Raw genomic sequence first — 14828 nt, forward strand, 5'->3', positions numbered from 1 at the left:
AGCATCCAATGGCTGCTGTCTCCATGGAGACTCAATGAAGACAATTAACAATTAACCAGGAGACTCACTGACAAAGTTTTACAATCAACAGTAGAAGCAGACATTAGACTAATGGAGTTTTGAGCTGACAGTTTAAAAAGTATAAAGAATATTGACTAGGTTAGCAGAATCAATAAAAACAAATGTACTCTCATTTGTGTTTCATATTTGAATTGTCTAACTCACATATAATTTTATGCAAACAATCTTGAAAGTAAGTATCAAATTATAGTAACTAGTTCAGTTCTAATCAGACTTTATTGATTATAACCACTATAAGCCATGTTTCTTACTGTTAACCAAAACTAAAAAAAAATCTAACAGATAGATAAATAAATATGAGTGTGTTATATGTATGTGTTTATGTGTGTGAGTGTGTATATGCGTATATATACGTGTGTATACATACCCTACTATTTATGCAGTTTCATTATCTCATGTTTTTTTTAAAACTAGTTAAAAGCCACTTACTGATTTCATCATCTACTAAACTTACCTAAAGAATGACACATATGAACCCATCTAACAAAGTTCCTTATATGGTAGAATGTATTAAAAGGTGAAAGATAGGACAACCAGGGAAAAGTACAAGGGCATTTCCCTGTAGTGTATAAAAGTAGATTCTAAGATGAAGGAGGCCAAGGAATCTGTTTAATGACATCACTTTGTGTAATCTATGAGACATAAAGGATGGGAAAGCTATGGGATTACTGACCAACTTCCAGAAGATTGGTTGAATTCCCCGTCATCTAGTCTCAAAACAATTGTGGTAAACTTGGAACTGGTTGAACTGGCTACGTGCACACAGAAAAATCAGACTTTTTTGTAACAGAACATCAGAAACCTAACATAATCTGACTACCCTTTGGGTTCAATGCCTTCTACCCCTTGCTCTACAATATCAAGTTTGGAGTTTCTTTTTTATAATAAATACGTTAAAAAGAAAATCTTGTAAAATTCTCTGAGAGTGGTGAAATAAATCCACTTATAATGGCCCATTTTAAAGATCAGTAATGAGCTAGGCATAGGCTTGCCACGAGTTTTTTATAGTTGTAACATATCTTTTGTTCTTTTTGTATACTAGTGATCTTTATTTCAATCAAATATTCTTTCAGAAATTGAACACTTTTTACTAATAGAAACTATTCTATCTCAGCACCCTGAATAAAAGATAAAGCATCTGTGTTCTGTCCTGTGTTTGTATCTCTCTATCTGATTCTTTTATACAGAATTGTAAATTCCTTAAAGGTAGAGAAAGTATTTTATGTTATTTTTTTATTCAACAAATATTTAATATGGGTCCAACTCAGCCTGGTTCTTCACACTGAGAATAAGCTAACAGAACAGTCTAAATTTCTGGCTTCTCATAGCTTACATAGCTTTTTAAAAATAAGTATGACACTAGCAGGTATGTAATGTAACTGTGCCATTTTTTATAAAGCAGGCAATGGTCTCTCCAGAAAAATGAGGCTTGAGCAGACAGAAACTAGGGCAAGCCAGTTGGATATGTGCAGGAAAACAGTCTAGCTTAGGGATAGCATGTGCTCCCATCCAGAGCCAAGCTCATACTTGGCAGACAGCAAAGTTCAGGACGTGCAGTGTACCACAAATGAAGAAGCAGGAGACAGATAGTCAGTGAACTCTGATAACTAAATATGGTGAAACCAAAGAACCTTCCAAGAGCCAGAAGTGGCGTTGAATAGAATAAAGCAAGATGTCATTGATTGTGGCACCAAAGGCATTTACAGAAAAAAATGTGTGTCTAGTATTTTTATGGCTCTTGTCTAATTATTAAAATTCTGAAAGGTATTAACATATTTAACCTGATGTGTGTTAATTCTCCAATAACTAACCAGTATTTGTGGACAACATATTCTTAGTATTTTATCATGATATCTTACCCTTATAAGAACTTCACCAATAGCTATAGATAGAACACTTGTTACCCCTCTAAAGTTAAGTCCTGGATGATTGACAGGAATACTGAAGTTAATAAATAAATAAAGGTAAAAGACTTTTTTTTTTTTACTATTTTTTTCTTTTCTTTCTTTTTTGTCTGATTCAAGCTTTAGCCCTTCATGCATCATGGAAGGCCTTGATGACTACCGGTGCACAGCCTGTCCCCGGGGATATGAAGGCCAGTACTGTGAAAGGTAACAGCCATTGTCACACATAGACACTGAATAGAAAGAACACAATAGAAAAATATTCAGTATTTTACTAATTTCATTGTTTCCATTCTCTAGGAGCTTAAATTTGACACTTTCAAAAGTATTCTTACAGATGTATTCTTGCTCTCAAAGAAATTTGTTGACTTTCATATTATGTTCAGACTTTCTTACAAATTCCAAATTATAATTATCACATTTATGTTGGGACATATATATCAGTATATGGAAGTAAGTTTGTAACATATATACATATATATATAAACTTTCTAAGAAGAAATATTCCACCAGCTTCAAAGATTTATCCATCGTTAGCAATGATAAAACATTGGCCCTTGAGGGGAGGGGAGGAGTATGGGAAGGGATGGGAAGGGGAAACAACGAGGAGGCAACAATGCTTGATAAGAAATGTACTCATTATCTTGCCCATGTAATTGTAACTCCTCTGTAGGTATTCTCACAATTAAAAAAAAAAACATTGGCCCTATATTTTCATGTTAGCTCAGTGTAAAATGCAATGTAGCACTAACTGGCCACCTGTCACCTTTGTTAGTACTATGGTCCTACCCAACAGGCACAAAATACAACTCAGAAAAGGTGTCAGGAATTGTTCGTTAGTTACTGCCCAAACAATAAAGTGCTTGCTATTTAGATCTCATCTTTGACAGACAAGCCATGCTATTCCAAGGCTTCCTTGGTAGTCACAAATAAAAAAATGTGATAAGGTATGTGTATACTTATTCAGTTGAATCTTATGTGTAATATAAATGGTAATCGGAGGAATCTGATTCTGGACTGACTATTCAGTAAGGTTATATTCTCATCTTCCAAATATATATTTCTAAGACCCATGTCCTAGATATCCAAACTTGTCACCACCACTTTCAATGTCTTGGCATCGCATAGAACAACATTCAATGTGAACATGATATATATAGGATAGTATTGTCATGATCAATAGCTATATAAAAATTTTCTAGAGTTACATGGACTTAACTTAGTTCTACCAACTAAGTTGAATGCCATATTTCTCATCTATAATATAAAGAACAGCTAGTGCTTCAACTACATAACACTGGTATTGATATAATGACAGCAGGGTATAAACAGGACACTGATGGTGCCTTCCTTATGTACTTACATAGAAGTCCTTTTGCCACCAAGCAGAACAAAAGGGATTTAACCGTACCTTCCTCTGGTGCCCCATAGGCAATCACTAATGAATGTGGTGGTACCAAAGTCCCTCTCCTATGCCTCAAAGCAGAACAAACATTGAGATTTTATTTATTGTCCAGAAGTTTTTATATTCTTTTTTTAATTTTTATTTATTTTTTATTGTGAAAATACTGTACAGAGGTGTTACAATTAGATGGGCAAGATAATGAGTACATTTCTTATCAAGCATTGTAGCCTCCTCCTTATATTCTTTCTTTTCCATGTCCTGCTTTACCTCCTCCTTTGCTGGGGTGTTCTAAGATTTCTGAATTATAAATCTGTTTTGAAGAAGTTAACTAGCATAATTTTTATTATCACCAAGTTCAGGATTTTCTGGAATATAACCAGCACTGATTATATGGGCAATGATAACATGAAATTAAGAGTTAATTAAATCGTTTAAATAGGGATACAGGTGGAACCACTGCAACAATGAGAAGTACAAGTCGTTATGTCGAAAACGAACTTTACAACTTTGGTGGGGGGGGCGGCGGGGAGGATTGGGTGGGGGGGGTGGGGGGAGGATGGGAAAGGATGGGAAGGGGAAATAAAGGAGGAGGCTACAATGCTTGATAAGAAATGTACTCATTATCTTGCCCATCTAATTGTAACCCCTCTGTACAGTATTTTCACAATAAAAAAAAAGAAATGTTAAAAAAAAGTTAATTAGATTTTAAGTTTTGAAAATTGCAAAGAAATTTCTGTAAGTTTGTATCATCTATTTTCAGACAGAAATCTTTATGTAGTTACTTTGAAACAAAATATCAAGCCCTTGCATATATTGGTAACAGTGCCTTGATTTTCCATGCCAGGAAAAATTATTGCATTTAATTGCTCACAATACAAAAATCACAAAGTACAATAGAAAACCACAATATATGCATACAGTATAGAATCTAAAATCTATATTATGAAATAAAAAATCTTCAATATAAAATCCAAAAATGTTTTCATTTGTTTTGCAGATGCATATGTCATTTATAACTAGATTATAGATTATAAAAATATGTTTTATGTTTACCAGCATGTTTGGACGTTCATGCTTAGACTAATATTTATTTTATACTCTTACAAACAATATAATAACCATTGAAAACATCTCATATACCAAGTGGATTATCTATATAATTTGAAAAATGATTTATAACGTAACTACATTTATAAATTGGAAATACCACTATCTACAAAAGCATGTGTATAGAATAGACTAGAAAGCCACACCAAGATGATGATTATTGTCTTAAAGCAGAATGTTTGCAGAAATCTATTTTTAAGTATCCATTAATGTTTAATCAATAAGAGTTGACAGTTCATAAAGCCTATAGATGAGAGGATCACACACTACCAAAGTGAAATGGTTTGAACTGCTCTTGTGGTTTTCACGTGTTGTTATGGCTTTGCATTCATCATCTCTATAACACTTAAATGATCAGGTTATATTTCCTTGAACAATTGCTTTTATTCAGCTAAATTGAACCAAAGGTCTTAGTTAAAATTTTATTGTAACCTTCCAGATAAATTTGTTCTACATGTGAGAGCTTCTTAAATCATTTACATCACCTTATGACCTACCTAAACTCAGCTCAGGTCTAAAACTGCTTAAATCTTTTTATTGTCCCTGTAAAGTGGAAATCCCTCCCCATCCTTTATCTTCATTACTCCTGTAATAAGCTCGTTGAAGATTTAATCAATCAGAACCTGCTTTGAATATAATTATTTCACCTGCAAAGGTTAAGAAACAATTCAAGAAGATTTATTTAATACTTCCATTGAACATTTGTAATTATATATTAGAAAGAAAATAACAATCAAATATGGAGATGTATAAGGACTTAATGTCACAGATAGTTTCATTGTGTGCTGTGTTTTCTAACTAGTACAGGATAAATTAACTTTCATAAACAGATATGCAAATTTGTATGATCCTAGACTGCTAAAGATGTTCTTGTGTTATCCAAGTAGTTTTTAAACATTTGTGTCCAACCTCCTATTAACTCTCTACTTCTATGCATCCTCATTACTTGTAAAATAAATGTTGTATATATTGACTGTCTTTATGTTGATATTTATTATCTAATTTATTATCTAATCAGGGACACTCTAACTATGGAGAGGAAATGTTTTTAATAAGTATACCAGAACAGTATGTAATGGAGGATCTCCTAGGCAAAGCAAAAAGTTATGGCCTTGCTACAGTCTTGTAGTTAGCAATTGTCCAGTATTACAGTCCAGTATTATGGCACCTACATTCATGAATGGATGCATGGGAGAGCTAGGGGATAGATTGAATGTGGGGTTAATCCAATCTGATTTCCTTCTGAACTTTTCACATTTCCTTTCTAGTTTCTCAATATCCTGCTTAGTCACATGGACCTGTTTTCCAGACAAATAATGAAAAATACAACCTAAGGAAGATGTAGTAGAAAATAAAATTATACTGCAATTACATAGAATAGCTGAGCAACTTCTTGCATTCAACTTGCCTCTTGTTCCTAATTAGTAAAATTAATAAATTATTTTGTTAGGTCATTTTGATCTCTAAAATGCACTGGTATAAGAAGGCTCAGGAACTAAAGTGTAATTTTATTCATCTCTAATTTTAAGAAGAGAATAGTAAGACAAGTTTATGAACTGGACTTCTGGGGACTTGCTGTGGACCACAAAGCAGATATTACAACCCACTTGGGATGAAGCAGTGCATCCCGGCCAAGTTGAAAAGAATTCCATCCGTAATCCTGTTCTCGTTAGTAGAGTAGTGTTTCAAAATAATTGCTACTCAGGTACTGTAGTATGAAATTTTGAATTCCATCAACTACAACCAAACCTTATAAATTTCCTTTTTCACATCATCAGTTTCATTTTGCTTCTTGACAAAGTATGATATTTACTATGTGGCTTATGATGGGGCAGGTTTAATGATCACTGATTGATTGATCAATGGATTGAGGATGGAATTCAGGATGTGGGACATGTTGGCCAAGTATTCTACCACTCAACTATACCCCCAGCCTCTACAGACTCTCAATATCAGTTTTACTTCATTTAGAATGACTCTCTCTCTCTCTCTCTCTCTCTCTCTCTCTCACACACACACACACACACACACACACACACACGCACACACACATTGTTCTAGAAATCTGACTTGCCACTGACTGCCTATATTTTGTCCCTGTTCCCCTCCAGGTGTGCCCCTGGCTACACGGGCAGTCCAAGCAGCCCTGGAGGCTCTTGCCAAGAATGTGAGTGTGACCCCTATGGCTCACTGCCTGTACCCTGTGACCTGGTCACAGGCCTCTGCACGTGCCGTCCTGGATCCACAGGAAGGAAGTGTGATGGCTGTGAGCACTGGCATGCACGCGAGGGCCCGGAGTGTGTTTGTACGTATACTAACTTCCTCATTAGTTCTCCAACTCGGTCTTCCACTTCTGTCTTCTTCCAGTCAGGAAGACCGACTTCCTCCTATGTTCAGTAGCTACCTTTCCCCTTCACCCTTTCTCACACTGTCTGCCCATCTCCTGCTCTGGCCTGCTGGTTTTGTCTCCATCCTGCTGAGCTGAGGAAATCCTCAGCAGGCTTTAGACACTTCATTGCAAACCCACTACAAAGCGCTCAGAGGCAAGTTTTATTTTAGATTTTTGTCCATCTCGGGGTTTACAGTTTTACCTAAACTTGGCACTGCCTTTGTGACAGATTAAAGATCCAAGTGTATTAAAATTTTCAGAATTCTTCTCAATTCATAATCAGCTAGACAGGCACATTAAATCTTGAATAACAGACCCCCCCCCCCCAGTTTTACAGAAATCCCAGGGCATGTTGCTTCCTAACTTTAAAGTTAAGAAGTGTTTGTTCAAGTGTTTATAAGTAGTTTAACACAAAAATCAACAAACAGAGAGTGGTTTGCTTGCTTTTTTTCTGCTCTTTTTATTTTTTTCTCTCTTTTTGAAGCTCATTTGGCCTCAGGGATGCCACAGTGAAAGCACATTGAAATCAAGAGTTGAATATAATTCTTAGATCTTATTCCAAGCTAAAATATGTAATTTGTAAAGTTGAAGAAAAATTGAACTATGGTATTGCTTTCTATAGAGAAATTTATTTCAGTGCCCTTTATTTCACTACTCAACCTATTTAATCACATTTATGCATGCCAGTATGTTTGGACTTAACATTTTGTATGTGTTCAAATCTTAACAGCATTTTACTTAGAATACTTTTTGCTTCTGCTCTGTCTTTGTGAGTGAACTTAGAAGATAAGAATAAATTTTAAAATGTATCAGTACTCTAAAACTGGGTATATTTGGGAAAAGAAGATTTTTAAATTTTTCTTTATGTTTCAACTGTTTTTAATGAAAATTGATGAACATGTAAGTAGATGGAGAAATTAAATGTAACTCATCATATGCATCAATAGATATGGTTCACCATTTTCAAGATAAATAACAATAATTGACAGTAGGGCCACACCTTCACTCTGGCTTTTTAATGCTAAATAGTCACAAGTGTGTCACCTATTTTTCTTCCTTGCTGGCTTCAAACCAAATTCTGGGAGCTCAGCCTCCTGAGTAGCTAACCAGCACCCAGATGAAGATTTACTTTAAAGGGAAATTGAATTCTATTTATCAACAATAACTTCAAATTCTTTTTCTGTTGATAATCTTTCCTTTGTTCACCCTTTCAATAGAATTTATCATTAAAAAACAACTCATTCCTGTCACAAATGTGGGTTTTTTTCAAAGGACCTCTGTGATTTTAATAAATATATTGATTCTCCTCTTACAGTTACAACAATTTTTCAGTGTTCATTTGCATTTGCTATCTATGTGTTCACTTTAGGTGCTGTGTCCTAGGGTAATACAGAGATTTTCTTTTCTTTTATAGGATTTTTTTGCCCAAACCTTTCTTCTAAAGAGTTTGTAATTCTACTTCTAGATGCTTCTTAGGCTACCCTCTTTCAGTTTTAGTGACTTTCACTTAATTCTACAAATGTTTTCTCTTACCCTCTTCAAATTAAGAAATATTGCACAGAATACTTTGAGTGTTCTTCCTTTCTCATCTTGATAATTTCTGCATTTTGGGAAAATGCTATTCTTTCCAAGCACTCAGTTTTTACTACTAGATTTGAAACGACTCTAGCAGAGTAATGCACAAATGAAGACTAAACTCTGACCCTTCTCAGTTCTCTATGCACAATGCTGCTATATCCTCAAGGTAAATTAGATCAGGGACTGAAGAATACATTCACTGGGCATGTTGCATATCTATAGGCCTGTTTTATTATCTGTGATCACAGAGGGATTTTATAAGGCCTAACAGTGTTAGTTTGGAAGGGACTGGATGAAGGGAAAAGAAAATATACACAGTAAGAGAAATACTTGTCATGTTGCAATTGAATATGGTGCCGACTATAGAAAGCAAGATTTTGATTGTATTGTTAAAAACAAAGTCATTTAAATTATGAGCATGGATTACACAAGAGTTAGTTTTTCTCTCTTGTTAATTTTCCACGATACACAGCTTAATCTGACTCAGCAGGAATTTGTTGTTGTTTTGTTTGTTTGTTTTAATTTTCAATGAAGAGCTTCCTAGTGCTCTCAGCCAAGAAGGTATTCAAATTATGGCATTATGCAACTTTCTTGTTTCTGTTAAAGCAGCTTCCTTATAGTTTCTGTTCATTTGGTTCTTTAGTAAAAGATACTTGGTTTTCCTGTCATTAATTTGGTTAGTATTGATCCATGCTACCCATGCACAAAGCAACTGTCACTGTGATTGTGGATAATTTTTCTAGCTACTCAGGATCAGTCTCAGTGGTCTCTATGCCATATTGGAAAAGCTGTTCTCATAAATTAAGGAGTTGCAAAACTAAAATGTCATAAACAATACAAGTTGGTAACTATTGCCTTTATTTTCACTCAAGCTTTATTTGAAGTGCATCTAAATCCTACATTGGTTTTTTAATTCAGGCTAGGCCATAATAAGGTTTTTTCCTCTTAAAAAATCACATGGTGGGACTGAGAAGGGGGTTCCGTGGTAGAGTGCTTGATTTGCATACATGAGGCCCTGGGTTCCATTCCTCAGCATCACATAAGCAGAAAAAGTCAGAAGTGGCGCTGTATCTCAAGTGGTAGAGTGCTAGCCTTGAGCTGAAGAGCTGAGAGACAGTATCCAGGCCCAAAGTTCAGGCCCTACAACTGACAATAAATAAATAAATAAATAAGAATCACATGGTAAAGGTCCAAGTTTTATAATTTAACATTCTCTTCTTCTGTGGCTTCCTCAAATCATGCAGTAACCTGGACCTATGAGAGAGTTACAGAAAGTATAATGTGTCGTTAGATTAACTAAGTTTTCTAAATCAGATTTCATTGTAGAAAGGAAGTAAGACACCACATGCATATATGTGAGAAATCTAAGTGTATTAGATGCTCAATAAATCTCAACCATATACATTACCATGGATGTTTTCAAAGGCATTCATTGAGCATCTCTTTAGTTTCTCATGAAAGATTTTCTTACCTTAGGCTGAATTCCAGTTTTCTCTAATCACCACTAAGGCTAGATTCTTTAAGTCAGTGATGACCACTTTTATAACTGCCTTACATTCTAGTTTTCTTTAAATCCTTATGTCTTATTTGTAGATGTGTGACTTTTGTGACTTTTTTTCCTCACTTGGAGATATTGCTAGTACCAGGCTCAGGCCTGTTAATCCTACCTACTCAGGAGTCTGAAAACTGAAAATCATGTTTCAAAGCCAACACCAGCAGCAGTATCCATGAGACTCTTATCTCTAATTCACCACCAAAAAGCTAGAAGTAAAGCTCTGGCTCAAGTGGTGAAATGCCAGCTTTAAATGAAAATAAATTCTAAGGCCCAGGCCCTGAGTTCAAGCCCCAATATGGCACAATAAAGAAGTGGGGCAAATATTACTAATTCTTGCCTCACAGAGTTGTGAACCTTAGAGAAGATCCTGAAAATTAAACAGAATCCATGTAGGGAATATTAGATAGGTAAAAACTATTTCTTATTTCACTATTATTAGTTATAGTGCTTTCAAAATTTCAAACTTTTCTATTTGGTATTTGAAAAGCTATATTCTCCTGAAGCCATAGAAAATTTGTTTTCACATTTTTTGATAATTTGGTTTAATTTAAATAGTGTGCATATTTACATTTCATGACTTGGTACATGGACAAGTTGATCAGTTTCAGTTAAAACCTACAGAATACCCTTTTACCCAGTCAACAATATAATAGAGGCTACGTATGTGGTGTACACCTGTAATCCAGAAGCAAGTGAGAATGGAATAAGATTGTAGTTCAAAATCAGCCAAGCAAAAGGGAGAACCCTAAATAAGCCAGATATCCAGGCATATGTTTGTCATTCCAGTTACTAGAAAGGTTAAGGTAGAAAGATTGTAATCAGATGTGGTCCCAGGAAAAATATAAGACCTGATCTGAAAACTCACTAAAGCAAAAATGGATGGACGTATGGTTCAAGTGGTAGTGTGCTTGCCTAGCAGATGTAAGGCCTTGAGTCCAAACCTTAGTACTACTACTACTACTACTACTACTCCTACTGCTGCTGCTATTACTCTTCCTCCTAATGATAATAATAATAATAGTAATAATAGCAAATAACAGGTATAAGCAAACCTTGATGAATCAGAATCAAACTTTTACATATATATTTACCAATCATCTACAATAAATTAGTTCATTTTAATAAACACAACATGTACAGTAATCTAAAAGCTTTTTCTTTAAAGGATCAAGAGAGATATAAAATCCAAAAACAGTGATCTATCATTGTCATTCATCTTGAATAATCACGTCAAAATATGCCCATTAAGATGTAAATATGTAAAAGATATACTTTCACCCCTAGCTGACCAGAGTAGATAATTTATTTATCTTTACCTACAGCTGGTTAAAGGTTTGGCCTTTTCAAAAATGCTCCCTATCCTCAATTCAGCCTCAGCTTCTTTGGTTTGAATGCAGCTTTGAATTTTTTGTGACATTAAGCTAGTAATTATTATGCATGGGGGACTCTGGTGGAAATATAATATCTTGTACTAATTGCTAACAGAAAGATCTGTAATATTGGCTGCATGATTTGCCCCTTGCACATGCCTAGCTCTAACGATCTGAATTTAGTACTGCATTTGTTAATATTAGACACAAACTTATCCTGACACTTTTATAGGCAAAACCTCAGAAACACTTAGTCATGTAAAATATAATCATAGTCTTGAAATATTTGCTTTTGCACTCCTGTATTTTAGGCAGAATCTCACTTTATAACCTTATCTGTATTGCTGAGTTAGGAGAGTGGTTTGAAGAGGCCATTTGGAACCTTGATTAGGAGATGGCTGTTAGTTTGAATGGCACCTTTATCAAAGAACTATTCTTTATACAATGTGACTATCCCATGTCACAATATACTCTTCTGATGAACAAAATCTACTTTCATTTGCATACCATGTCCAGTGTCTGGTCAGATACTTCAGACTTTTTGAGGGCAAATAAAAGTAACTTGTCGTGAAAGTAAAATATTTTGTGTCAGAATAAAATAGCAAACCATTACATAAAGGACACAATTCCTCCACATATTTAGCCTGATAACTGCTCAAGCTAGACTTGTACTGAACCTTTGGCAAAATCCCTGTGGCTCTGTATTCATATATCTTCCTGACCGGGTGAAAGAGATGTTAGGATTTTACTTGGAGCATACTATAAAATTTACCTTGCACTTACAGAAATTTGCTTGTACTAAAAGCAAATCCAGGAACCATGAAACATAGGATAATAATCTTTTGGACACAGAGGCAAAAAGATGGAACAAATTAGCTCTTGAAAGAGCAATTAAGTACATTTTAATTTCAACAACTGAAGATGAGAAACAAAACAAACAAACCAAAAAGGATAAGCATGGGTAGAAGAAATGAGAAAAACAAACCAGTATTCACCATGCCTCTTGGCACTGTAGCTTAGCAACTTTCTCTGCAGAGTGCTGCAGTTAGTCAGACTTAGTTCTTCTTTCTAGACTCTGGTTTATTATGCTTGCATAAAGTGAAAACTCAGAAAATGTTAGATATGGTCTCTGGAAATTTCTAGGACCTTCTAGCAAAGAGTTAAACTGTATATTATCAATAATCGGATCTAACTCCTTCTTGGAAATAGGTAAGTTGTACATTAGAAATACATTAGACAAAATAATAGCAATGGATTTTTATTTTATTTTCTTGTCAGTCGTGAGTCTTGAACTCTGGGACTGGGAACTGTCCCTGAGCATTTCAGCTCAAGTCTAGTGCTCTACCACTTAAGCCACAGCACCAGTTTAGTTTAGATAAGAGTCTCATGGATGTTCCTGCCCAGGCTGGCTTTGAACTGCGATCCTCAGATCTCAGCCTCCTGAGTCACAAGGATTACAGGCGTGAGCCACTGGCACCCAGCAATGGATTCTTGAAGAACAAACTACCCTAAAAAGCATATTATGGTAGATTTAAAGGAGCACTCAAATAGTATAATTCCTTAGAAAGGCAAAGTCAAAGATCAACAAAATAACATAAGGTAACAGATATTTGAAATGAGTAGGGTAGGGTCAAAGGGAAAGGTGCAGATGAATGAAGAGGGGGAGAATACAGCCAAGAATTCAGTGGACTGTATGTCATATAAATTTAAGAAGAATGAGGGGAAAGAGTGGGGAGAGGAGAGGCGGATGAGAGCAAAGAAAGGGGTGACATTGATCAAGGTACACTTTATTCATAAACTGCTTTGTTAAGTGGCAAATCTTTTGTACAACTACTTAGAGATAACACAAAGGCATCAAGCACTATTCAGTATCTTGAAACAACAATAAAAAAACAAATTACTAATTGTTATCTGGATATATCTTCCCAAAACAGAACTCCAACCCAGAAGTGATCATCACCTTGATGTGGCCCATAACCTAAATATGTTGTTTCTTTCTTGGTGATGCTTGTACATATTTTCTTATCCTCCTCCCCTCCATTCCAGTTTTTTCCTAGACAAACTCACCAATGAAATCTTGATGTAGATATCAGAACAGCCTTCCCTTCCCCTCCCTTGCTCCCTCCCTCCCTCCCTTCTATCCTTCCTTCCTTTCCTTTCTCTTCTTCCTACTGGTTTTCTACCTACTTCTCTCCTCTCTTCCTCTTCCTCTTTTTCTTCTTCCTCTTCCTCTTTGTATTCTTTCCTCCTCCCCCTTCTTCTTATACCTTCTTCCTTCTTTCTTCTTCCTTTTCTATTTTTCCTCTAGTTCCTTTCTCTAGCCCTCTTCTCTCTTCTTTCTCTTTCTTCCTTTCTCTTTTTCTTCCTTTCTCCTCTGTCTTTCTTTCTTCATTTCTCTTTCTTTTTCTTCATTTCTCTCTTCCCTTCTCACTTTTTTCTCTTTCTCTTTCTCTCCCTCTCTCTCTTGCCTCTCTATCTTTCTTCCTTTCTTTCATTCTTTCCTTCTTTCTTCCTTTCATAGTACTAGGATTTGAACCCAGGGCCCCAGGCTTCAAACTAATGTAATTAATGTATGCTAATCAAGAAAGGAAAAAAGAAAGATAATAAAGCAAAAGTGTGCAAGAGAGCTTGATAAGGAGCTAGGTAACAGTAACTTTGAGTCATCCGGGTCTTCTCCTCTGAGGAAGTCTCATTTGAACATTTAACCTTCATACAGGCAGCTAACAGGGCAAAGCTAAAGTGCCCTAGGTAGACAGGAAAAAAAGCAGAAGGGCCTCCTCCAAGTTCTTACCTCTTTTAGCTTTGTGAATCCCTGCTTGTTGTCTGTTCCAAAGGTTCTAATCCCTTGATACAAGATAGGATCATCCGGAATTTTTTTTTTTCAGTCACAGGGCTTGAACTCAGGACCTAGGTGCTATCTCTGAGGGTTTTTTGTTTTGTTTTTTTCTCAAGGCTAGTTCTCTAGTATTATGAGCCACAGCACCATTTCTGATTTTCTAATGGTTAGTTGGAGATAAGAGTCACACAGACTTTCCTGCTTGGGTTGTCTTCAAACTGATCCTCAGATCTCAGCCTCCTCAGCAGCTAGGACTACAGGCATGAGCCACCAGCACCAAGCCATCTAGAATCTTGAAGGAGTACTGATTTTACCACAGACTCATTAAATCAGTTTCAGGAGGGGTGGAGGCTGGGTATCTGTGTTTTATAGTGTTCTTGTGATTCTAATGTGCAGCCAGAGCTGAGAACAACCGATCTCTAGCAGAACTTTCCCAACGTTCCTTGGCTTAGAGCACCCAGAATCTTTCTAAAACACAGACTGAGGTAACACCAGGTTTATGCATTTCGGTAAGCACCCAGGCATTGTCCAGAGTACTGGTCTAGTTGCTGTTCCAAGCATGACACACAGAATAGCAGTTATCTCTGTTGCCTATGAGCTTGT

General features: G+C 35.7%; 1 protein-coding gene across 1 annotated transcript in view; it reads left to right on the forward strand.

The window, feature by feature from the left end:
- The window catches only part of Lama2 (laminin subunit alpha 2), a 556565-nt gene that overhangs the window by 404515 nt on the left and 137222 nt on the right, over positions 1-14828 (forward strand). Inside the window, exons 32-33 of the mRNA XM_042696100.1 lie at positions 2106-2192; positions 6609-6802. Coding sequence (XP_042552034.1) covers positions 2106-2192; positions 6609-6802 — 281 coding nt within the window. The remainder of the gene's footprint in view (positions 1-2105; positions 2193-6608; positions 6803-14828) is intronic.

Source organism: Dipodomys spectabilis, unplaced genomic scaffold (assembly GCF_019054845.1).
Source record: "Dipodomys spectabilis isolate Male_0828 unplaced genomic scaffold, ASM1905484v1 ptg000001l, whole genome shotgun sequence".
Classification (NCBI taxonomy): domain Eukaryota; kingdom Metazoa; phylum Chordata; class Mammalia; order Rodentia; family Heteromyidae; genus Dipodomys; species Dipodomys spectabilis.